Below are 26,364 nucleotides of genomic sequence, written 5' to 3' on the forward strand. Positions count from 1 at the left end.
ACAGTGGTAATTTTTCCTTACCAACTTTATCTTATTTCAGAGAATAATAATTTTATTACTGTCATCATATATAAAATTAAAATTTGAAGAGAAAATTATTCAATCCATTTCTCTTCAAATGAGGAACAATATTTTCCTCTAGCTCTGAGTATCTCAAACCTTTATTTTATTGCTTCTATTTTTGTTATCTTTCAATTATATTTATCATCCCCTCCTTTTTATATTATGGAACAAAGTAAAGAGAGAAACACAACATTTTAAAAAGCACACTGTAAATTATATTTTTTGATCTAGTCATGGATAATCATCACCCATGCATGTCAGCTCCCTAACATTTGTGGATTTCTCTTCCAAGGTATTCCTAGTTACTTCAATTCCTTTCATCTTAACCTCTCTAAGTTTGTCCATGACACCATGACATTTTCTAGGCACTAAACATAAAAACAGAAAAATGGAAGAAAAATTGTTATGCAGAAATACCATATTCTCTGACACAACTTTTACCCACAGAGCCTTTACATAGATGGCTCCCTTTATTTCTCCTCCATTCATCTCTCATCTCTGAAATTCCTGTCTTATGAGAACCTGCATTCTCTCGCAAAGACATCCTGTCTCATTAAGCTGTAAGCCTGGAATATTTTTGTTTTCTACACCCATGGACAGGCTCAACCATGACCAAAAAAAAAAATTGTGTCTTACTGTTTCACTGCCTACACTGGACAAAAAGAAAAGGTTTTTCAAAGCTTATAGGACTGCCAAGGTGACACTAAAATCCCTGAACTCCAAAAGACACAGAACACAAAGACAGGCCCATTACGTTAACAGATATAATACAGAATAATTTTTCATAAGAAAATACTGAAAGCTGCAAGGCATGCATCTACTTTTTTACATTATTGAAGAAAGCCTGTTGATAGGCAAAATTACAATAGCAAATTGGTTTCTGGAAGAGGAAAGTATTTCTGCAAATAATTCTATAGTATATTAATGCTGTATATGTTTTTAACATTTCACTTCTGCGTAAAGTAAATGCACACATCTCATGCTATCACAAGACAGCAAGATCCTAACTATATAAAAAATTAATAAATTATAAAACAGAAGTAAATAGCTGATTTCTTGTGCAAGAACTAACATTAATTATTGACATAAAGGCCTGAGAGATGTCAGATTCCTCTGCAATGTAATTAAAAGTTCTCCAAAGAGCTACTCCAGCATCTTCATTTCCATCAATTTCTTCTTTTGTACTTAAAATGAAAACAATTCCAATTCTACAAACAAACAAAAAGAGATCATACACTTTAACACAATATCTGCTTCACACACATTCTATGACAAATATAGAAGAACAAAATGTTTGCATTCAAGTGATCTGCTAGCATGGAAAACCCTGTACCTGGGTGGCGTTTCCATGACTGTGTATGGCGACACAGGATACCAGCCATGCATCCTTCATCAGCTCTACAGTATGCTTAGGTTACCAACTATGTACTGACTTTACATATGCCTTTTAAAGCTGGCAATAATTAAGACTTCTGTGAGTCAATAGGGTTTAATCACACTACTTTCTCTCCTTACCTGTATGAAGGTTTTGATTCTTTACATTCTTGCCACCATCTCTTAATGACTGGAGTCTTTGTTTTAGTCTGGGCATTGTCTGTCTTTCATTTTTCTGAAAGGGCTTTCTTGAGTAGATGCATGAAGACATGCTGGGGTACCGATGTCCCATCATAAACCTGTGCCACTCCTACTAGCCCTTCTCTTGCCTTTTGAACCTTTTGGGGCTTCCACCACCCTGACATGGCCATTCTTTTTCCAATCACAACAGTTTTAAACACATCTACTACTAATCCCTAAATTTCCATTAATTTAAAGAAATCCCAAAGAAATACGAGGCTTGAGAGGTAAAAAAGCCTACTGGAGGTGGTGCTTTGATACCATTTGCATGTAAAAAACCTGGACTGAGACTAGGCCATACTATCTTTATGGTCCCTTCCAACCCAAACCTTTCTGTGGAAACACACAGAACACTGCAATCTGTCTTCCATTACGGTTTTGTAATTGAATGATGAAAAATAGGAAAAAAAGAAGATCAGAACTAGTAAAATTTTAAAGGAAAATGAAACAGCTGTAATCTATTGAGGACATAAAATGCCATTTCACAGGAAGATTTTAAATATTTAACATGCAATTCATCTTGCTGAACTTTGGATATCCTTCTCTTATAAACTGTGGAAATAAACAGGCATTTCTGAGAGCAATTCATTTTTTCTTGTAACTAGGTAGCTCAGATCAACCAGACTGTACCTCAAAAGTGTCCATGTCTCAAATGATGGCTAGTTCAGACTCAGGCAACTCACTTTTAGGAATTCAAAACTCGATGAGGATAATCTCACTTTGGTCTTTTGAGTGTGTATATCAAAACAACATTAGAAAAAGCAACCACAATTGAAAGAACTGAGTTCCAAAAATCCCTTGAAAGCATGTTTTACTTACAGAATATTTTGATTAGAATGGAATTTCACAAGGGCACCCAGTGGGACTATTTGAGAAGATAAGTTTTTATCAGACCTTTGCAGTTCATTTTACACACATTCAGGTATGCTATCCCTTGCAATCTGTTTGCTTAAGAATACTTAATACTTGAGTAAGCTTGACACAAATGGGTAACCAATGGGCCTTATTAGAATGTTGCTGCATTGGCCTTAATTTTAATTCACATCCTTGTCTAGTACAATGGAAGATGAAGAAGAAAAAAGGAAAGCATCCTTATTTAAAAATTTTTCCCCAAGACTTTTATTTTTCCTTACCTCAGTGGTACATCATGATGATAGAACAATTCTGCCAGCTTCATATAATCACCAGTACCTTCTTGGACAGGGTCAACAAAAAGTACCTAAGAAGAGAAAATATATCTGGCATCCAATATTTTTTCTTTATGTCTGTTTTTATTTTTTCTTCAGACATAAGATCTAAACAAGAACATTAATTTCCAAAGTAGCTGTATGCCCCAGCTGTTTTCAATTTTTAGAGCATTCATTGTAAGAAAACATTAAGAGTATAAATGAAAATAACAACTGAATTAATGAATTTGGACCAAATGGTGAAAATAGGATTTAACCATTTACTGAACTTCAAACCAAGTGATCCCTCTTTTCTCCTTTGAAAGGCTCTGCGCCATTACTTAATTTTTATTAAGAAACTCCATATTTATTTTAGAAAGATATAATACCGATTTTTCTGTTACTTCTTCTAACAAACTCTCTTCTGTTGTGAAAACCAAACAAAAACAAATACACAGAATATTTTGGCTAAAAACTTTAAGTAGAGTGGAACTTTGGGAAAGAATTCTTCCTTCCTGTCTCACATATCTTTGTAGTCACTCTTTCACTTGGTGTAGCTTGAAGTATAAAATCATATCTTTCAGGCATACATAGAATCTAAAGCTGGGATGTGTTTGCATAGGCGAATTATTCTTATGTAGATTTAATTGTGACATCTGTGCCTCATATATTCAACTTTGTACTGCAAACTCCCCTTACAATTTATCATATTTGCTAGAGTATCTAAAATGAAGCAGAATAACTTTTAAAATTTTGAACACTCCAGATTATAGTTAAATGGTGTGTTGTAGATTCCTACAATATAGCTTTTGTATTTAACTGTGAATATGTAATACAATCTACTTCAGATTACACATCTTATGCTTCATTATAAACATACTTTTTTTATTACCTACTGCTTGTATTTTCATTGTCGTTTATACACAAACTTCGCATCACTGCAACCGACTACATCAAAGACAAAGGGATCAAGTGCACCCTCAGCAGCTTTGCAGGGAACACCAAGCTGAGTGGTGCAGCTGACACACCTGAAGGATGGGAAGCCATCCAGAGGGACCTGGATAGGCTCAAGAAGTGGGTCCATGGGAACCTCACGAGTTTCAACAAGGCCAAGTGCAAAGTGCTGCATCCAGGCTGGGGCAACTCCCAGTTTATCAATACAGGCTGAGGGATGAACAGATTGAGAGCAGCCGTACCAGAAGGATTTGGGGGGTGCTGGTGGATGAGAGGCTGAACATGAGCTGGCAATGTACACTCACAGCCCAGAAACCAAACATACCCTGGGCTGCATACAAAGCAGCATGGCCAGCAAGGTGAGGGAGGGGATTCCGTCTCTGTGCCATGGTAGACACCTCATGGTGGGAAACCCCATGTGGAGTGCTGCATCCAGCTCTGGGGTTCTCAGCACAGGAAAGACACGGACCTCGACTGGGTCCAAAGGAAGGCCACAAAAACAGAGGGCTGGAGCATCTCTCCTATGAATATAGGGAGACTTACAAAAAGGATAGAGGTTTTTTACCAGTTGTAGAGACTGTAGTGACAGAACAAGAGGTAGCAGTTTTAAACTCAAAGAGGGCAGATTTAGACTGAATGTGAAGAAATGAGGGTGGTGAGACACCAAAGGTATCACAGGGGAACTGGCTGCCCAGAGAAGCTGTGGATGGACCACCATTTAAATTGTTAAAGGATAGGATGGATGAAGTTTCAGTCCCTGGTCTTTGTAGGAGGGCTGGACTAGACAACTTTTAATGGTCCTTTACAACCCAAACCATTTTATGATTCTATGGTTCAGAAGATCGTAATTTTAATTTAATTTTAATTTAAGTCAGCAATAGCTGCTTCCTTAGCTTACTAGCTGATACAGACTCCTATTTGCAGAAGAAAAATTAAGCTACAAGACATTCATAATTAGTATGCTTTATAACTTAAATATTTTTATACCTCAGTTCACCATCTCTAAACCATGGACAGCTATCACCACCTTCCCTCATTCTTTGATAGTAGTGAAATTTCTATGCATAGTATGGAAAGGAGCAAAAAACTCTTGACTGTGCCCAAATCCATCTGCGAATCAAACTAATAGCCACATATGACTGACTAGATAAAGCAATATTCACTACTGTTAACAGATCCACATAGAAAACTTACCTTAATAATAAATTCAGCATGTGTATTTTTTAATAAACTATCTGCCCACATACTAATATATACTCTATGCAAAAAAATTAAGTTCTCCAAACTTACCAAATTATATAAATTGCGTCTAATCTCCTGTAAAAATCCAGGAAATGTGGGTTTTAGCAGTTCCTGATAGCTTGCAGGCCATGTGCTATAGCTGTGATCTTGCTCTATATTATTAATCCACTAAAACAAAAAAGGCAGCCATTTAGAAAACACGTATCAAACACTGAGAAGAATATGTGGGCATAATAATATCATAAAATGTCTCCCTTTTTTTTGTTAAATAATAACAGAAAATAGATTCTAAATTTTATCTTTTTTTTTTCTTTTTAATCGAACTGTTTTTTATCTGCAGTACACAATAACACTAATACTGAATGGAAAAGGAAAATGGACCATTTGTACTGTGTATAAGGATGTGAATAAAACCATTTTTTTTCAAGTGTGGAAATTACTTTCACAATGTAAACATCATAACAATGTATCACACAGATGTGTGTAACACAGCATAACCATCTTGCAATCCAAATACAGTATTTATCTGCAACCTGCAGCAACAGCACTTCAGATAGATCAAAATAGCCAATTCACACGTGGCTGATTTGCTCCTCTAGTCCTTTCTGTGCAAGCCGTGGCAAACAGAAGAGTGAAATGTGGCTCTTTCCGGTGCAAAAAATAATGTTTTAGTGCCTTTTCCCCTGGCATATAACCTTTGTAATGAAACCTGTGTAAATTTTGAAGAAGGGTAAAAGTCACAGTCATTGAACAGTTAGAAATAATATTTAAGTGGCCCACAATTCACTTATCATACTTGTGAAGTACACTTAGAAGTCTTGCATAATTTGAGATATTATGTAGTACTATATAGCTACATTAAAAGACAAATTCTATAGTTTGGAGTGTGCGACTACTCTAGATACATTTTTCTTTTCTTTTTAACATCCTAGATCTTAAAATTTTAATAAGGTATGAACTAGAGAAAATTACTCATTAAAAATATTGAAGGGATATTACCCTCGAAAATATTTTAAACTGCTAATTGATATATGGCCTTATGCTTAGTATTTCAATTGCAGTACAAAAAAATATAAATTGTCTCATACAGAGAATTATCAAAGATGTAATCTCTAAATAAATGTTTAATTACTTACTATTATTGAAGAGTGACGAATATCTAGCGCATAATTATCATCTGTAGGATGTATATGCAACCTCATAAATTTACTCAGTATCTCCCCTTTGATGCCAAGTTCATGAAGGCCGTGCATCACTTTTCCTTCCAGTTTAAGAGTCTCTAAGATACTTTTTCAGGAAGATAAAATACATAATGTCTACACAGAACTCTTTTCATGACATAAAAATAATTTTTAAAACTGAAAACAATCTTCATGTCAATAGTCTTAGAAATATTTTTCCCCTTATATTCTCCCACAGCCTAAATTTAGAACAGTATCAGTTAATAACACTGTAAGTGTACGTCTCCAACTCATTTCAAAACATAATTACAATAGATTATACAATTCTTTTATTCATTCAGATCTATTCTATATGAAGCAATTTTATCCATCTTTAGTAAGAAGTGGCAGGACAGCAGAGTGAAAGGTTTCTTGCTGCACTGTCCTGCCTGAGGCAGAAATCCAAGCTGGGGTATCCTAAGAAGCAGCTTTGAATGCGAGTTGAGAAGCAAGCAGCAAGTGATGGAGATACAGATGAACTCTAAGCCTGTATCATGGCAGAACTCAGGAAACAGCATGGAGGAAACACCCAGCCACACCCTAAAACCTCCCAGAAGACCCAAGGGGACTCTGGAACATCTGCTGCAACCTGAAAGTTCAAATTTGAGAATGAAAAAAACCCTGAAGTACTCCACAGCAGAACACAGCTGGCAAGATTTTGTGACTGCCTTCATGTCTGTATTTTCCTGATTTTTAAGTAATAGGAATATGAAAGCATTAACTTTCTTATTTGTAAAGTGCTTTTCACACCTTTTGACAAGAACACATTAGATTCCTTCCATTTCCAAATTAATTTTACATGGTGAGTTGTAAAATTATAAGCAAATTAGAAAACATATTCCAAGAGAAAAAGCTATTCTCAACTACTTATACACTGACCATACTCAAAGCAAAACAACTGTAAATCAGTATTCCTCCTACTGGAACACTTCCTTGTCCCTAAAATTTAACAGATGAGACTAGGACCATGAATACAACTCTCCAGTATTAGTAATTCTGTGACCTTACCTAAAGGGATCATGAAAATCCAGGTCTATATGAAGGCCATTTAGAAATAAACGTGCTTCTCCAGGTTGAATTCCAAGTGTTTCATGAAAATGCTAAAAAGTAAAAAGCACTGCTTACTTATTTAGGTGTATGTCTACACTAACACATATAAACACCCTTAAGTAATGCTGCAAAATATACACATTAAATCTCTTCCACACAATTTCTTCCTTTATCTGAGTGTTGGAAAAAATCCTGACTACATCTTTTAAAAGTGCTATTTAATACACTTCAGATGTACACATACAAATGAAAACAACCTACCTGTATGAGGCAGAGAAAGAGACACATTCTCTGTGTTTGCCAACAGAAAGCGAAAATACACACACAACCACATACAGAAATACAGCTTGTAAGTTTTTGAAAAATTATTCCTATATATCCATTCAGCAAAGGGAGATCTTACATATGTCCCTCAGACCTCCACTTGAAACCAGCTTTCTCAATAAGTTAACATCTCTCAATTCTGAAAAATGTGTAGCTGAATTGTTTCAGGGAATTAGGAAAAACAGACTAGAAACTTAAAAACTTGTCTAACAAAGGGACCATGGAAAAAACACAGATGAGAAAGGGACAGCATAGCACATCTTGGCTCGGCAAAGAAGAAAAAAGATCCACAATAAACAAATACAAGAGGAAGGAAGTATTTAGGGAGTAAAGCATATCTTATCATTTTCCTTCAGAGGGTTCTGAGGCACAAAACTATATTGTAGCAAGGTAAGTGACAAGAGCAACAACAGTAGTGTATCCTAACTCATGCCAGGAGGAGCAATCAGATTTCCAGATCTGCCTTAATTCCCAACAGAGAAATGGAAAGCACAAAAAATACACAAAAAAACCAAACTGAGAAAGATGTGGTTTTTTTCCAATTTAGCTCCCACTTGCTAAACAAAGTAAGTGTGAACTAAAAATGTACTTTAAGAAAAGCATGCCTACAGCAAGCAACTCAGGCTGAGTATATCACTCCTGTTATAAACCTATCACTAGACAAATGAGAGCAAAAATGAGAAAACATTGAAAACAGTATTATTTCTTTAAAGCAGTGTGGTTATGTTCACACAGTTAAATGTAAGTAGGAAATGTAAATAGGAAAAGAACCGAGCTGAATTGTAGAATGGTTAAGGTTGGAAGGGATCACAGTGGGTCATCTGGTCCAATCTCCCTCCCCAGACAAGGTCTTCCTAAAGCACATTGCACAGGATTGTGTTCAGAATTGCATTCTTGAATATCTCCAATGAGGGAGACACCACAGCCTCTCTGGTCAGTCTGTTCCAGTGCTCAGTCACTTGCACAGTAAAGAAGTTCTGACTCATGCTCAGGTGGAACTTCCCCATCCATCAGTTTCTGCCCCATTACCTCTTGTCCTATTGCTCAGCACCACAGAAGAGAGCCTGGCTCCATCTTCTTGACACCCTCTCTTCAGATACTTACAGACATTGATAAATCAGAGGTGAGATTAATATAGCTTGATGCTAGATACTTGATTGTTTAGAAGTGCATCCACTTTGTCATAAAAATGTTGACGGAAGGTATATTTAGGCATCCAACACTAGAATTGAAGGCTGATAATAGTCATGTAGTATCTTCTTGCTAAACTGCCAGCAGATTATTGCACTGCAAGTTGTGAGTTCTGTTTAATGAGATTTCATTTTTTCCTTTTATCTATAGCTGTTGCTTGTCTATTTCTTGGTTAGGTATCAACTCATTACACTTAAATCATCACATCTTTCAACTTTTAATAACTTTATTTCCTCTCGTTGCATTTCCTATTCAACTTTCATTATATTGAGAGGGAATCATCCAGTTACACACAGCATGGGATCATATCTCTCCTGCTGCTAGATGGATGTACTGCAGTTCAAGAATGCACATGACAATTTATTGTGCTCAAGCAGCAGTGTTCAGGAAGCTTCCTCACTTTTATTCAACAAAATTTAGCTTTTAGCTGTCTAAAGGCCTTTAGACTACAGGAAGGATGTGACCTCGCATGAAATTAAAACTTAGAGTGATACGTGCATAAAATCCTCTTAATGTAGTTAATACATTAATGGAATCATAAGAGTGATTCAGCCAACCAACCCCCCCAGATATCCTTTATAATTTGTTTCAGATACGGTATCTTGGACTGGAATATACAGGTGAGGCAGAAGGGGATGGATGTCCCTGTGGATGCATCTGCCAGACCTGGGTGCCTATCTCAGATGGCTTGTAGCATCTCAAATGACATCAGAAATTCCAGTTTAGGCAACTCAATTTTGCCCCATAAAAAAACCCAACAAGACATTGACTGAGCCAAATTGTTTACATCCATTAGCCAAATCTTCATTGTCATAACTGCTTACATATAAACAGATTTGCCTAAGTGCATACTACTTCATTTCAATCCAAATTTTAAGTTACTTCTCCCAATCCCTATATTTAGCAATTGACAGCTTAATTCCTGATAGACCTTTTTTTTTTTTTTTTTCATTTTGTAGTGGAGGAGTGTAGTTTTTGATTGAGCAGTTAGTTCTGACTTTTGTGTTAACAGAGCTGCAATTAAAGAAAGTCATTGTAAAGACTTCATCAAGAAACAGGAAAAGTCCTGATATCAACATTCATACTCTGGAGCAACTATTATCATCTGGGATGTATTTTGCTTTATCCTGACTATAATCCTAACAATAAAGAGTCATAGGAAAAAGTGTATCTTGGGTATGTAGAGAAAGCAATGAAGTGCAGAGACTGATGTATCGCTGTTGTACCAAGAAATGGCCAGAATCACGACATAAGTTCAAGGAGAAAAATAGAACTATTTTATTAAATATATACCTTTGTACCTAAGAGAGCATGGTATGACTGGTCACTTGACCAGCCACCCCCTAGAGGGATTGGCTGAGGTTCTCCAACACCCATTCAAAATATTTTCTTTAGTGAGCCATAACAAAACCGTGCAGGGGCAAGATAGAGAGTTAGTTTACAAAATCATTTCACTGTTTCTCAGCTAAAGCATGAGAAAGGAACACTTCACAAAATGCTTCAGCAGCTGGAAAATTCCTCTGCTCCTGCTTTTTAGCATCCACACTGATTTCCTCTCTTCAGCAAAAACTACAGGACTTGTCACTACTGCAAGAAACAAGAGGCCTCCATAATGTTGAGCCAACTCTAAGATCTTTGTGAAAACCCAAGGACCAAACATGCACACTGCACACAGGAAAGCTGAACAGCTCAAGGAGATGAACTGCTGAAATATATGAAATGTCTTATCAATATACCAGCCCCACCTATGGGCAAAAAAAGGCCTACACAATTGTTTGCATAACCATTTACAAAGATTTAACACTCGAGCCTGTCATTATTTGGGCAAGAAATCCTCAAGACTGGAAAGCCTTATATAAGTTTTGCATAGCCTAGAATTTCAAACCATTTATGTGGTATTTTTGCTACCATAGAGATTACAAGCCCTTTATGAGAAGGCTTCACCACTGCAAGAGGGACATTGTTCACTTCCACTGTTTTGGAAAGAAACTGGAAAAGGTATTCCCCTGGAGATACCAGCCTTGGCAAGGCAAGAGGAAAAGGCCTAAAGGGATACAAAGCAAAACAATACATGGAAATGTTGCAAAAGTACAGGAGTGACATAAGTAAGGTATAAACCCCTTTCACTACAGTGGCTGGTCAGTCTTAACACCATATGAAAATACATATTCTGAAGATCAAGGCTAAGGACAGTGCTATGGATGTCATTTCACATGATCAGTCCTACAAGCATGGTGCCTAATATTTAACTGCAACACTCAACTTGAAAGAAAAAATCCAAACTGAACAGACAGACACCATGAATTCTACAAATATTAAATGGTGTCTCAGAACAAATGTCAGTGCAATCAAAATCACAGGAACAAGGTCTCCTCATGTGGTACAAGGAACAAAAGATGAAGTGAATCAAGGATGAAAACAAAACCACCATCTACCCCAGATGATGTTCAAAACACCTTACAGAATACTTGCATGTGTGATTCTGAGAGTATGGAAAGCTCAAAGTTGGCATGTGCTGACCATAATACAAGCAGCGGGCCAAGATTCAACAGCAAAGCTATAAAAAATGTAAATAATAACCTATTTTGCCTTCCCAGCACTCAATTTGTGACTCAACTCAACACTCTGTGAAAATTGTTTGGCCTTGCCTAATTTTGTAAAACCAAAAGAGAGAACGGCAAAAGTTTCACGAATAGCAAAAAGTGAAATACTTGAATTGCATAATTAAATGTTACCTGTCTCATAACAGATTTTTAGATCAATTAGCTGTTTTTCTCTAACAAAAAACGTGAAAGTTGCTACACTAAAAAAAAATTTCCAAAAGCAGCAGTACAATAGTAGTTCAAATGTCCACCTGAAGAAATAAAAACAAACCTTCTGATTTTCTTCTATTTCATTTTTCATTTTCTTGTCTACAGGTACCCTTGTCAGTGATCTGTTAAAATAAAATATTTGTATCACTCAACCACTATATTTTTAAAAAAGCATTATTTTATGTCTAATTGGTATTTTAATTAAACATCCAATGCACTGTAACTGAAGAATGCTGTAATTAAGTCTTAAAAAGAAGAGTAATGCAGTATCATAAATACTGAATTTTCAAAACAAAAATTGCTGTTTTACTCTAGTAAACCCAGGTTTCAAATTCAGGCTAGGTTTTTTTGCAGTAATATCATCAACATATTTTTTACCACTCTCAGTCTTTCCTCATGGTTTGGGTTTTTTTCTGGATATATATTATAGAAAAGTAAGTTGTTTGGTCATCTAAATTATTACCTGAATACATGCCATATTTGTATATTTTAAGTTAATATTACTATCTCCATGGTATTCAACTTTACAGCAGGGAGAGCCATGGATTTTTCTGGACAAAGGCAAGGAAAACATGTAAAGAATGACCACTTTAAAATTAGCGGCAACTAAGAAAAAAGATTTGCGGATTGAGACCCTTGAAAATGTTAAGCATTCACAGACAAAGTTTTAGTTACCTTAATCATTCCACCTTTTGAAAATAATACACTGATTTGTGTTTTTTACCTTTCATGAATGTTCTGGAAGACTATTTCATCTTCCTCTGCCACAGTGTATTGCACGTGAAGTTTTAATTATGAGGCTTATCAAAAAATACTTCCAGAGGCAAATTAATCTCTCCATGTTTTGAAAAAACCTAAAACATATTAACCTAAATCTGACTGTCCTGATAAATGCCAAAATAAATATTCTAGTTGCCTATATGAACATTTTTTTCAAAACAGGGCTGTACATGTTTTAGCGAATTTGTGTAGGGCTTCAAGAAAAACTGGAGTCACCTTAAAACTGTAAGTTAACTAAGCAAACCGAGAATGATGCTGCTAAGCCAGTTCCAAGCTTTTGGATAATAAAGCATTTAATAATACAAGTCCTCACCTGAAACTGATTTAGAATAGATCTTGCTAGTATACTCCACATTTCTCACAATATGGCAGAAATAAGACATAAAATCAGTTTACTTTAAATAACTATTGAAGCTTTCCAGGTGACCAAAGAGACATACTGTAGGAGCAAACAGTATGATTTCCAAGCTTGGTTTTAGAGAGCTCTGAAGTAAAAAACAGTTTCAAAAATACTTTAAAAAATCTGAATTTTATCATGCTGAACTCAACACAAATAGTAGGGCCTGTAACTCTCAGAAGCAATGCTTCATTCTGCACAAAGTTGATTAAAAAATGCACAGATAAAAAGGACAACTTATATATTTCCAAATGGCTCCTACTGTGAGTAGCTAGCAGAAAAATAAAACATAAATGTGAAAATAATAAAACTATGGAAAGGAAAATACAAAGCTGGTCCAACACTACCAAGGAAGTAAAATATCCATCAGGAAAAGGTAAGCTTTACTGATAGCTGTTCTAGTAATAGGAAAGCAATTCAAGGAATCATTAAATAGCTCCTTGTTCATGCATGGGAGTTGATGATGCAGAATTCTAGCATAATTTTATGGAGAAAGTGGGATGGTTGATCCTTGAAAAGGACACCCTACCAACCTGAGGTAACAAGTCTAAGAATACCCGTGAAAGACATCTGCTCACTTTGAGTTCTGTCATTTGTTCAGAACTTCACAAAGTTTTTATGAATGTTTTTGCAATTGTCAAGTGCTACAGACTCTAACTAAATGACTGAAAGTAAATGGATACTATTTATCTTTCTACAAAGAAGGAATTCATGTAGGAAAAGAAGGCACATTCATGTAGGAATGTTCTTGAATGACCTTAAGGTTGAAATATTCTCTATAATATAATTTTACTCATCTTTATTCTTACCTGGAAGAACATGTAACCGTGTAGTACTTAATGTTGAGGGGAAAAAAGGAAACCTTTCACATGGTCATAATGTTAAGATTTGTGAGTGATTAATAAATAGCAAGTAACAGAGCATTACAATACGTAATTATCTGCTCCTTAAGAATGCAATAATATGACAAGTATACAACAAAACAATGATGAAAAATACCCTACAAAATGAATTATCAAAATGTTGCCATGACATATATCAGTTGGTACACTGTCTACATCTGATGACATTTTGTAAAAATCTACCTCAGACTAACCTTTTCAACTGGAAATACTGAGACACAAAAATACAGGTGGCAAACTAAAAAGCGAAAGAACATTTCAGAGGAATGGTATATTAATTTTTTTTATGGCCTAAGGGAACCCCATTTTTAAGGAACATACAGTATTTTACTTTATTTTCCTAACTACAGTTCAAAATTTGTATACAGCCTTTTTAATCCAAATTTTGTATAATAAAAATGGTTGTTTTCATATATAAACTGTCTGAAACTTACACAGTTTAAAAATACTATCACTATAATGATCAGCTATTTGTCTAAAATGACTAAGCAATCTCTTCATTTCCTGTTTATTCTAGCTTTTTTTTCCAAACTACTATTTTGACTCATCAGGTTAAGCATGATTAGACTATTAATGATATATATTCTGTGCCCTACTTTTACACAATGCCCCTTTAAGTTGTCAACGCAGACCTACTAAATTTAAATTATTTACATATATTTGTAATGTCTCATGTTAGAAATAACATGCTAGATTAGCATGCTAAAATAAATCATGCAGGACAGAAACAGTGATTCCCCTTTTAATAATTTTAAAGTCTTCTTATACTTTTACCTATAAAATATTTGAAGAGTAGGTAAATTGAACTCTCTAATGCCACAAATGCACAACAGGAGTTGGAGTAGAATGTAACAATTTAATGACTTTTAAAATCAATGATTTAAATGTCACCTGGTACACTCCAAAATGACTTTTTTCTGTCCTTTAAAGACCAGAACTGGACTTGAAGTTCAACATTACGTACACTTCCACTATCTCCTACTGGAAAGCTGAATTTTCTGACTGCTAATCTAAGTGTAAACTTACACCATAGTATTTCATAATAATCATGCTTCAGCCATTTTAAAAGGCATTTTGCTTCCTTGACACAAGATGTTACAATGGTACTTTTTCCATTATGGTGTAGATTTTCTCTAATAGACAATCAGGGGTGACAATGAAATACTGTGATAATTAAACAAGAGTAGCAAAATGTGAAAGCACGCTGAGTTAAGAACCTTATTTAGCATCACATTTAATTCAGTAATTCAAGCAAATATTGCTGATAGGATTACATGAAGAACTTACTAAGTATGAAGAAAAGCATTTCTCAATTTTAATACTACTGGCTTACAGGAAGAACAGTTTTTCATATTAGGACAGCTAAAATCAAGACATGTCCATTTATTTAATATTTATCTTGATTTTTTATTAAGTAATCTGTTATGGAAGACAGATCTTCCCCAGTAAGAACACTAATATACAATAGCCAAGCTCAACAGCAATGCTGTGCTTAATGTCTGTGGATCCCCACGGAATTTATTAATAGTATTTTGCCTCATTCCCACTGTGACTAGTTCTGCTACTAATTCAACAAAAGTTTTCACCTGGGAAAATATCAGTCCAGTAAAATCCATGAGGACTAAGTGCCTGAAGGATTAGCATGTTTTCATGGCATCTCCTTCATCAGACAGGAAACATTTAAGAGACTGATCACGAGCTCTCCCTGGAGTTATCTTCTACTCAATGACATTGCCTGGAATCTATCTAGCAAGCTGTCAGACATGAACATCTGACAGCAGGATTTGGATATAAACCTGTATTACTGTCATTACAGTCAAATGCAAACAGAAAAATAGCATTTGGGAAAAAAGAAAGCTTAAGTATCATACCTGGCTCTTATTGGGAAGTTCTGAGCAATGTCTTTCATTACCTTTAAGGCATCATAAACAGGGGTAGACATAATTCGAGTAGCTGCTTGAAAACTGAGATCTAGAGTGGGGGGAGAAAAATAAATTAAAAAAAAAACCACTGGAAGTATCACTCAATCATAACTGCCTACAATCAGGAAAGTGTTCCATATCCATATACACATTCTCACTATTAACATATTTTATGTTTCAATTATTGATTCAACAATTATGAAGTGACATTATTAAGATTGAAAAACTGATCACATGAAAGTTGGAAATACTAATTTCAGGCTTTTCTACAGAATTCTGCTTGAATTTCTTGAACATACACATTGTATATGTAATTTTGAAATTTACAGAAACACACTGAAAAAACCCAGACCATTCATCACAAAGTATTATGCCATCATCAAAAGGGTAGTACCACACTCAAGCCTAGATACACACCAATCCACAGACACCCATAACTGCAGGAAAGAGCAAGACCTTTCCAGACCCAGGACTTTACAAGTTTTTCAGATAGCAGATATATTTAATGTAGAAGGCTGTGCTGAGTATGTGAATTGTACAATTTTCAAAAGGAGCAGCAATTTCACAGAGCAAATGGAGACTTGTGAATGAAAAGTCAAACTACTGTCAAATTCCAATTCTCCTAAACACCTAGCACAATTTTTAAAGGTATCTCATTTTCAGAACAAAGTAGATTTTCAGATAATGGGACAGCTAAAAATTAATTTGTCTATCCACTGAAAAAACAATGATGGAATTCAGTTAGCTATCTCTGGAGCCTAACTTGAGCATGACAAATTTTGACATGTAAGACTAGGACAAATCCAATTTTGGTACCCATGGGGTACTGGCCAAGACAGGCAGTAATATACTAGATGCCTCCATATACCTTGTATAGATTTGCATAACTAACTCGGGCAATGATGGTTTTTCCTCATAATTTTCTAGTTAAGACGTTTAAGCAAAAATTGAAAGCCTCAGGTTGTTCAGTTTGAGGAAAGCTGATGCTGCATATAGTAAGAAGTGCTGGGCAGAAATTCATAGAGAATGCTGCCTAGTAAAACCTTGCAACATCTTCTTGAAGCAGTAACGAATTAAAAAGATAAAAAGAAGGCTGAATCAAAGTGGATAAGACATTCATAGTTCAGCCTGATAAGGTACTCCTTGGCTGAAAAAAACAGGTGAGTGAGAGGTGGAATGTTAACTTGTATTTCTTAATACTTTTAACAAGAAGTATAAAAAGAAATAACTCTTAAAAGTAGGTTTCAACAGGCACATAAGTTGTGATCAGTTGAAGCAACAACACCCAGTTGCTGCCGTTACTACAGAGAGTGAGGAAGCTGTGAACTTGGGTCATACACTTAAAAGCCTTCATAAATTGTTTCCATTTTACGCTGAACAGCTAGGATAAAAATACTCAAATACCACTGAGGCCAACCGACATCTTTTTACCTTGGTTATCTCTGGTCAGGACTGTCACTTACAGACCTCCCCCTGCAGCACCCTAACACAGCTGAGAGCACAGTGTAAGGCACCTTGAGGAAAAAAAGTACTTACTAATTACTTACCTAAAACATAAAAGCTCTTGAAAGACAGCTCTTGAATGGTGTTTAGGTTCATTTATAAATAGAAGTATGCCCTATAGCTGAAGTAGTTTTGCTTAAATTTAGTTAGATTTTTACTTTGAAGCTAATTAAAGGAAATCAGAGAGAAGCTGTGCCATTAATTCAGCCACTATAATTAGTCATTAAGAATGAACTAGAGAAAGCACCCTGTCACGTCAGCAGTAAGGGTATCAAAACAACTGCACCAAAAAATGTGGGGGCTGAAGACTGAAGATCCTGAACCATAAGCCACTACAAGTCGTCCTAACATAAATTATCAGCATCCCTACGCTTAATTACTTTCAATGCTAAGAACTGGTTTCTTGGGGAGCAGCACCAGTTTCCTTTTATATATATAGCCATAACACCACAGAAAAGACCACCACTAAACAGAGACCTTGTACTGGCTTTTGAAGGGAGACATTAAAGGACTGAAGTTTCATGGCTGCTTCTGCTTTAGTATCAGCCAAGTGGTATTCAATCACACCAAAAGAAAAATAGTCAAACCCACTATTTTCTTTTTATTTGCAAAGTAGATTTCTCAGCAGAACTTTAAAGCACTGTTTTTCAATTGTTTTTAATTTCGGACAAACACAAATCCTGCATGTGAACTTCATTGATAAAAGACTGCAAGTGAACTACAATTATCCCACATAGCTAGTATCAGACTGGACATTGCTAGCAGACTCTGTAACATCAGGGTCCCAAAAGAAACTGAAGCTCAGATTGCTCAGTCTCCATCACTGCTCTAATATATAGGCAAACTTACTTTGATCAGGTTGTTCTCTAAAACTGAAGAATGTAAGGGGGAAAATTTAGTTGTGTAAACTTAACTGTCGTGACATTTTATGAGAGATTTATATTTTAAGAGCGATTTAGAGTTTCATTCAAGCTACAGAATGTCCTGCAAGTCATCAGCACAAAAGCTTTCCACAATTGACATATTTGTTTTCCTTTCTACAGGAAAGCTTTTAAAAGCATGTTCTTTTACTTGATATTATATAAAAAAAAAATGCATCAGTGTGAACTCCAGTACATTGACAGAATTTACAAATTAAAGAAAACAAGCTGTCCTAACATGTATTTCATTCCAACCCAATAGTTATGTCAAAATGGTATCTTTTGCCTGACCTCTAAAAAAACCATCAAAACCAAGTTTTTATACCTGAGATGACACATCAGGCAAAAAAGCAGGCAATATATCTCTCCATCTTATAAAATTACTTCAATGTTCCTTTCATTTCTAGCATACAATACAAGGTATCAGCACATGCCTTTTAAATACTTGAGGTATTGCAGCCTTTTTATGAAATGATGCCTCTTTTTAAAAGAAGCTTTTATCATAATGTCAATACATTAAAATAACGAAGGACTATTAAACAGAGTATTGTGTTAATTAAAATTAAAAATGCAATACATACCCTGTAACTCCCAAACCTTCAGTGGTTCCATGTTGTTAGTAGTTTCAATTAGATGCTTTTTAAACTCTATCAGATTATTTTTCAGATCAGGGTGCATCTGTCTACAATAAAACATTTTATTCCAAAAAAGAATCAATTATGTCCATCAATATCTTATTTCATCCACACTACTGCTCACAGCTAATACTGTATTCTTAGGATAACAACCAAAAATGAAAGTTTTAACTCATTCTTGAAACAAAAATATGGATTTGAGGTGAGAAGATGATTTCTGAGGGCTAAACCCCAGTTAAATAGAATCATAGAATCATTTAGGTTAGAAAGGATCTTTAAGGTCCTTAAGTCAACCATTAGCCCAGCAGTGTCAAGTCCACCACTAAACCATATCTCTAAGTGCCACATCTACCCAGGGATGGCAACTCAACCCCTTTCCCGAGCAGCCTGCCTCAATCCTTGACAACCCTCCCTGCAAGGGAATTCTTACTAAATACCAGGAGTTAAATTATTTCGTAGGGATCTGTCTCAAAATTTATAAATTTATATGGAATAAATGAACTCAAAGATTAGGCAGTATTAACACACCATACAGGTAACTTTTTAGTTTGTTTACCATAGGATGATGTATACTTGTGTATCAACTGTGCTATATGTTGACTGTAACTGAACACACTCTTTGTAGCATTAACTACAAAAACCATAGGCAAGGCAATGTTGAGAACAAGTTTTATAAATTGATACCTCTGACAAAAATCAATCTACTGAGCACACAAATCACCAGTCAGACGTGAAGAACATGGTACATAAAAGCTTAGCTATTTGTTTTGAAAACATAACAGGTAGGTGAAGAAGTTTTGAGGGCAAATACTTCAGCCTGCTACAAGATATCCTTGAAAAAAAAAAATCTTCATTAGATTTCTAAACATTTTATGTCTTCTGCTTACATTTGTAACTATTTCACAGATGAGAAAAGTAAAACTTTTGACATGGCTGTAACAGAGGGACAATTTGCAGACTACTGAAACATCTATTTTGCCTCCTGTATGAAAAGGAGAAGAGAAAAAGCCAATGAATGCAGAAACAACGTCAAAAAGTCTGAATAATTATCTGACAGCTTCACAAATCAGTCACAGTGGTGAATCAAGAGACTAAGTATAGCTAAACCTAGCAGAATACAAGAAGAATAAAGCTCAGATAAAGATATGGCATAAGCAACTGGGATTATCTGGTGTGCAAGGTCTCAAACACATAGGTGAAACAACAGGGAAGCCTCAAGATCTGGGTGTACTTCTACCTCAGTGTGTTTGAGAACAAAAAGGCAGGAAGGGGATGGGCTCTCAAGAGTTCAGACAGAATTAGCAGCTCTGAACTTTGAGACTTAAAGTTTAGTGACAATATCTACAAACAAGTTTATTTTTTTGTTTTAAAGAGAGAGAATGATATCTAGAGAAGACCCACAGACTCAAGGGTTTTTTGCTGAAGTAAAAAATTTATGATTCACTGTATGGATCTGTTACAGGAAAAGGGAAGCACTTAGGATGACTGCAACCACAAAATGAATCCACCAACAGAGGGCTGTAAGGGGCGCTCGACAGGGTAACATTCAATTTCATCTAACAGACTGAAGCTTGGAAAAAAGAGCTGCTGGAAGAGAACACAAACTCCAGAATAAGGTGGTACCTATAATAAGCCCATCTTCCTAGAAATATCACTCCTTAACTATATGAAATGCATTAATATCCTTCTGAAAAACACCTTATGGAGACACAGCACAAGGGTTTGGATTTCTTGTGCTACTCTTGCATTTTGAAAACCAACATTTTGATTCTAATTATCTAACAAATGTGAAATCACAATGTTCTAAGTTTTTGTGAGTGTTACCCAGACAGATATTTTTAATTTAAAAAGTTTACTGTATACAGTCTAAGATAATTAGAAAACTAAAAGCAATAAATTGAAATTAACAGAATAAACAACCATTGTATCTTTATGTTCACAAGACATTAAAAAAAACCCACATAATTTTCACCACATAAAGTAATTTCCAACATAAATCTCAATTCTTCTATTAAAAAAACCCAACTGCTTAAGGTTCCAGAAACAAATGTAAAAAATTAATTATAACTTGTATCAACTCACTTTAATTTGCCAAAGAGAAATCCTTGGACATCACTTTCCTCCTCCTCTTCCTCATCGTCCTCTTCTTTTGTCTCATTTGCTCCTGAACACATAGTGCATGTGGACAATATAAGCCAAGAAAGTTATTGTTTTATTATGTTTTTATGAATTATAAAACAGTTACTAGAAGCATACAATCACAAAGTTGTCATTTCCAGATGTAGTTTTAATTAGATTTATACTTACATATTTTGGCATCAGAATTAATTACTCTACAGAACTTTGCAACATTAAAATTTATTTTTTAATATAACTCATTGAGTGGTAACAATTTTTTAATAAAATTAAATAGATGTGGTTAAACAGTTCACTTCCCAAAATAGCCATTTCTCAGTTTGATTAAGTGGTAAGGTATAACTCTTATCAGTCAACTACTACCAAATTTACACCTGAAAAGCCTGATGACCTTAAAGCACTTGAATCTCCAGCTGGCATTTGATGTAAGTCAGGGATCAGTTTCTTCCCCTTTAAAAAAACTAAACTATATTTTGACACGACTCAAAGGTCATTAAACCTTAGTCTTACCAAAGAGAGTTAATTTTCCTTTTACCTTGTAAATGTCCCTGCAAAGTAATTTCTCTGTGTCACCATGCTGTAGTTACCACTTTCTGTAGTAAATGTCTCATTTCAATATATTGTAACATGCACCAGTCCAAATTCTATGGTACATCACATCTTTCCTACAGAGGATTGTGAAAGGATTTCCACAGAAATTCAGAAAAAAACCTCTCAGCTCTGAAACACGAATGTGTAGATACTGTAGTTATTAGTATATGAGAGATGCCAACAATCATAAAGTAATAGAAGTACAAAGATTAATCTTAAAATTACTGAAAGGAAGAAGACTGGGTTGTGTTTTGAAGACCCACAGAAAACAACAATTAGAGGTTAGGAAAGTGGACTGTATCCTAAGCACAGATCTTTACAAATGTTCACATATATTTTACTTTCTTATTTCCTAATACCTGAGATTTCCTTCTGTAGAAACAAATTAAGTATAGCCTTCAAAACACTAATGACTGAAGATTCTACAAGCTAAAGATTTTAACATATTTTAATACCATTTCCAGTGAGGTATCAAATCAATTAAAAAATCCACATACCTTTAATCTGTGTGTCATCTACTGCTTTATATTCTGTACTCTTTATTGCAAGTTCCACACCATATCCAGACAAATACATTTTCCGGGAATTTGGTTTCTGCTTGATGATATTATTTTAACAGAAGAAAAAACATAACTTAACAAATGTATTTAAAGGAGATTAACAATATCTAATATTGTAACTTTAAAATGTTATGACATTTAAGTCATTACTTAAATTCATCTCTTAATTCAAAGTGCAAGGCATACTGACAGTCCACTGAGAAGGCATGTAACAAAATGTGCCGATGTCCTTTATCTCCTGCAAATCACAGAAAGGCTGGTCAAAATTGTAGTCCTTTTACACAATACTAGAAGAGGGACTAGAACAGCCAGAGTTCATAGCACCCTATACAATTATTGATGCCTTCCAACTCACATTTTAAACTGTTACTCATTTCTTTTTAATCTTGCCAGACTTTCAGGATGTTAAGAGGAAATTCTCTCTTTTTGCATCAGACTTATTCTTTAAAAAAGTTTTGATAAAACAATTAATCACTTTCTGCAAGAAGTATTAAGAAAATGTATTAAAGTATCACTGCTAAAAACAGGTTGCCACTTACTAAAAACAAACAACAACTACTTCTAACTTTGAAGCGGAAATTTGACATTCAATAGTATAATTACACAAAGCATACTTATTTCTGTATACATGCCCTAATTTGCCCCAAATGTATGAAAATCCCCTTTCCAAAATGCAATTTGCACATGCACAGCAGCAATTTCTTGAAAGCTTTAGCTCGCAATTTCTAAGAATCATTGTGTACTGAGAATCCTCCAGCCCATGAGTGAAAACCCAAGGCTGGGGGCTTCTCTGTCCATCCTCTTAGCAAATCTCAAGACAGAGGGAGCAGAGAGCACTCTATAAGTAGTCTCAGTGACATTGGCAAAAAAAAAAAAGAGACAGCAGAATGACCGTACCTCTTCTGTTATCAATGCTCCCTCTTCTGGAATTTAATGTAAAAAAGGAGGGAAAATCCATCTCAGTGGGAACCAAAGAACAAAAATGGAGGTTGTGAGGAAGGAAGAAAAGGGAAGAGAGGTCTGAAGAGAGAAAAGGTGCAGGCAAGAAGACAACACGCATTTTGAGGGACCATGATGCATAAGCCAAGCAGAGCAATGAGACATTTAATATGCAAGTAGGCATTTGACTGAAATAAAAGAGCATAAAAGAACAAAGTTCAATAAAAATTATATCCCATACAACTTAGAATTCAAGACTGGTTTCCTCAAATTCTCTATTTCATTACTGTGAGCAAACAACTCGAAGTCATCTGCAAACTACGTATCTCATCTCCCTGAAATGCCTGGTCTACATATATTGCAGCAACCTCTCACTCCATCAGATTATTCTCAGATTAGTCACACTGTTTAAGAGCTGTACTTTGAATATAAATCACAAAACCCTTCCAAAAATCAAAACTGGGGAAATATAGTTCCATATACTGGTATTTTTCTTGTTTTGTTTCAGGGAGAAGAGTAAGTGAAGAAAAGAATTCAGAAACACTGTGTTTCAAATAGTCACACCATGGAACACAAACATTTTAAAACTGGTCAATGATGCCAGCCGTGATAGCCCACACTGCTGTATCTGAATGAACATATGAGATTACATTGAGAATATGTAAAAATATAATTGGTAATTTCTCAATTTGATTCTCTATTCTACTTTCCATTTTTCTAATTCTAGTTACTATGTTCAGCCTGCTGCACCAAGATTCACCAAGATCTTCGTACACTGTACAAAATCCAGACATATAACCAAAAAGGAGGTATTTCAAGATCAGTGATGCAATCAGTGCTTGCATGCAGGATTGGTAACATTATCATGCTTTCCCGCCTTCACAGTTTGTATTAGATGAATTATTTACCTAGAAAGTTTTAACATTAGAAAATGTATTGCACATAATTTAGGCAAATGCAAAAATTAATGTAGAAAATGTGTATTGTCAAAAAGCAAGCAAAGCAAAGACAGAATACTAACTGTTTACAGAAACAATGTTGATTTGAAACGCATACCTGAACATAATGCCGGAGAACATAAACAATTTCCTCCTTTTGTGCCTTCTCAGATAAAATCTTGTGGAATTTGACAAAGTCTTTTGTACCCATTTCTGCATATAGAATAACCACTGGGCCATCCTCTTTAAGAGTTGGGAATTTATGGTCTACCTTGAAAAGATATGGCCTGGGTCTGGTTTTAAAACAAATAATTGTGATAGTATAAAGTCAGAAAATTAATTAAAACAGTGGCAGTTTTTCTACTTCATAATTGAAAAAACTAGTAAATGTTTATATGCTAAAAGTATACAAGCCATGTTAAAATCATCACAAAAAATCAGGATTGCTCACAAACCCAGAACAACAAACTCATGTATAAGAAACTGAAAAATCAGCATCAACTATAAATAATTGTATTTTATTAAATCACAACACAAAGCATATAAAAAGCATAGCACTTGGAGATTTTGTGCATCAGTAACAGCTTGAAGCTTTCATTTGAATGATACATTACATCTGTTAGAGATGCACAGAGCAATCAGGGAGGAACAGTAGCAGAGGGAGATTCTGTGAAGTTTGAGAAAGCTGGTAACACACCTGGAAGCTAACTGTTTTGTACTACTGTGACACCACTGAGCTCTGTTAATTCAGCTAATTTTGCAAATTTTGACTGCCTACCTACCCTCCTAACTGAAAATCATGACTAGAAAAGCTACACTGCAATGATTTCTTAGATGACTAAAAACATCTTTTGAATAAAACCTGGGAAAGATGGAGAAGTAACAGAGGATATGATTGAGTAATACACTCAAGGTACTAATTATTGATGAGCACACTTTTTCAAAGTTGCCTTTGCACAGACAGTCAGAAGACCAGCAAACTCTCCAAGCATTCCCAAGGCAAGTTAGGAAACTCTAATACAACACACAGTACAGAACTGTGTAGTAGACACTCACTGAAGAGCCATACTGGAAAGGTGTGAGCAGAACGCCACAGTTTCTGTCATGCAAATCTTAGGAATATCTTCAATATAAAAAAACATAGAATAATTTACACTGCAAAGGTAACCTTTGGAGGTAATGTGCTACAAACCCTCACTTCAAGCAGGAGCAATTTCTATGAGGTTACTCAGGGTTTTAACACCAATGTCCTGTGTAAGTTTGGTAGGTATGCAATCAAGGACCTCATCTGTAAGGCAGAATAAAAGGAGGGGCCCAGTTTAAGAATTAACTTGGGTGCATGTAGCCAGGTGTCACAGAAATATCAGGCAAGCTGTCCCACTGCTGTCACAGGACAAGGCAGAGCAAATAGGTGAGATCTAGGAGTCTGAAACCACTCTTGAATGAGTAAGCTCTGTGAAAGAACTGATCCAGATTTGCCCCAATAAAAGCATATGTGTGAGATGTGACTTGAACAACTTCCTTCTCATAGCCAGAGAGACAAGAGCTGCCACAGTCATGTAGAGAGAGGAAAACCTAAATCAAGGGAGCTTCTCTCTTCCTAACTAACCACTTCTACCAACCAACCAAGGTGATTACTGAGTACTGCTATGATTGAACAGTGACAGTCTCAAAGGAAGAATTTCAAATCACAGTGAACATGCTTCATAAAAATATTGAATGCTGCAATGAAGTAACACTGCATAGAGCTCTTCTAATGACCTTGGGTTCAGAATTAAAGTGTTCAGCCTTTGTAAATCCAAGATAAGCCTCTGCTCTCTGTTTCTCTTCAACACTGAATAGTAGTGACAAGGAATTGATTCTCCTGCTCTTAGAACTGAAAGCTAATTATTTCCTGCCATAAGAGATGCTCATAAGAAGGCTGCCTGAAAGACAAGGAAGAACAGCTGGGCAGACAAAAAGATAAAAAAATGACACAGATGTGGAGTTCAGCACTTGCTTATCACTCACTAGGGTAGTACAGGCAACTGTATGCTTGTCTAGATAATTGTCAGGATAGGATGCAGAAGCAATGTGATAAAAGACAGCAAACATGTACTGACAAATGTAAGATACTGATTGTTTTCAGCAAAATGTGGCTCCATTTAATGCTTCTGCTCTTCACAGCGATAGTCCCAGAAATCTTAGTGTTGTGTTTTGGACAGTTAGCAAGATAAGCAATCCCAATCATTTAACCACAAGTACTTTGACACATCCAGAGCCCTTGAGTTCTGGAGCCATTGCAGCTCCACACAAAATACTTCCCATTAGAACCACACAGTCCATTGCAACGTGGCTGAAAGTGCAAAAGACAAAATCACAGTCACTGCTGCATAAAGGACTGGAAAAAAAAAAGCAAAACCTTAACCTTGACATGCAGAATATTTGGGCTCTCCTTAGTCCAAAGAGCCTGAGACTTCCTGAATCTGGGGTTGAGATGATGAATCCACGCAAAAGAATGCTGC

At 35.5% G+C, this 26,364-nt stretch overlaps 1 protein-coding gene across 5 annotated transcripts in view; it reads right to left on the bottom strand.

Annotated features, from left to right (window-relative positions):
• The window catches only part of UGGT2 (UDP-glucose glycoprotein glucosyltransferase 2), an 80,110-nt gene that overhangs the window by 40,356 nt on the left and 13,390 nt on the right, over positions 1-26,364 (bottom strand). For 2 of the 5 annotated variants that reach the window (XM_048295792.1, XM_048295796.1), the window contains exons 5-15: positions 23,979-24,153; positions 21,921-22,020; positions 20,779-20,860; positions 18,643-18,743; positions 15,588-15,687; positions 11,699-11,759; positions 7,268-7,359; positions 6,176-6,326; positions 5,088-5,207; positions 2,811-2,896; positions 1,136-1,271 (exon numbers count right to left, since the gene is read on the bottom strand). In XM_048295792.1, the coding sequence (XP_048151749.1) occupies positions 1,136-1,271; positions 2,811-2,896; positions 5,088-5,207; positions 6,176-6,326; positions 7,268-7,359; positions 11,699-11,759; positions 15,588-15,687; positions 18,643-18,743; positions 20,779-20,860; positions 21,921-22,020; positions 23,979-24,153 (1,204 nt within the window). Of the gene's footprint in view, positions 1-1,135; positions 1,272-2,810; positions 2,897-5,087; positions 5,208-6,175; positions 6,327-7,267; positions 7,360-11,698; positions 11,760-15,587; positions 15,688-18,642; positions 18,744-20,778; positions 20,861-21,920; positions 22,021-22,880; positions 23,948-23,978; positions 24,154-26,364 lie in introns of those variants that run through there. The other 3 variants (XM_048295794.1, XM_048295793.1, XM_048295795.1) reach the window with 3 other exon arrangements.

Source organism: Corvus hawaiiensis, chromosome 2 (assembly GCF_020740725.1).
Source record: "Corvus hawaiiensis isolate bCorHaw1 chromosome 2, bCorHaw1.pri.cur, whole genome shotgun sequence".
NCBI lineage: Eukaryota > Metazoa > Chordata > Aves > Passeriformes > Corvidae > Corvus > Corvus hawaiiensis.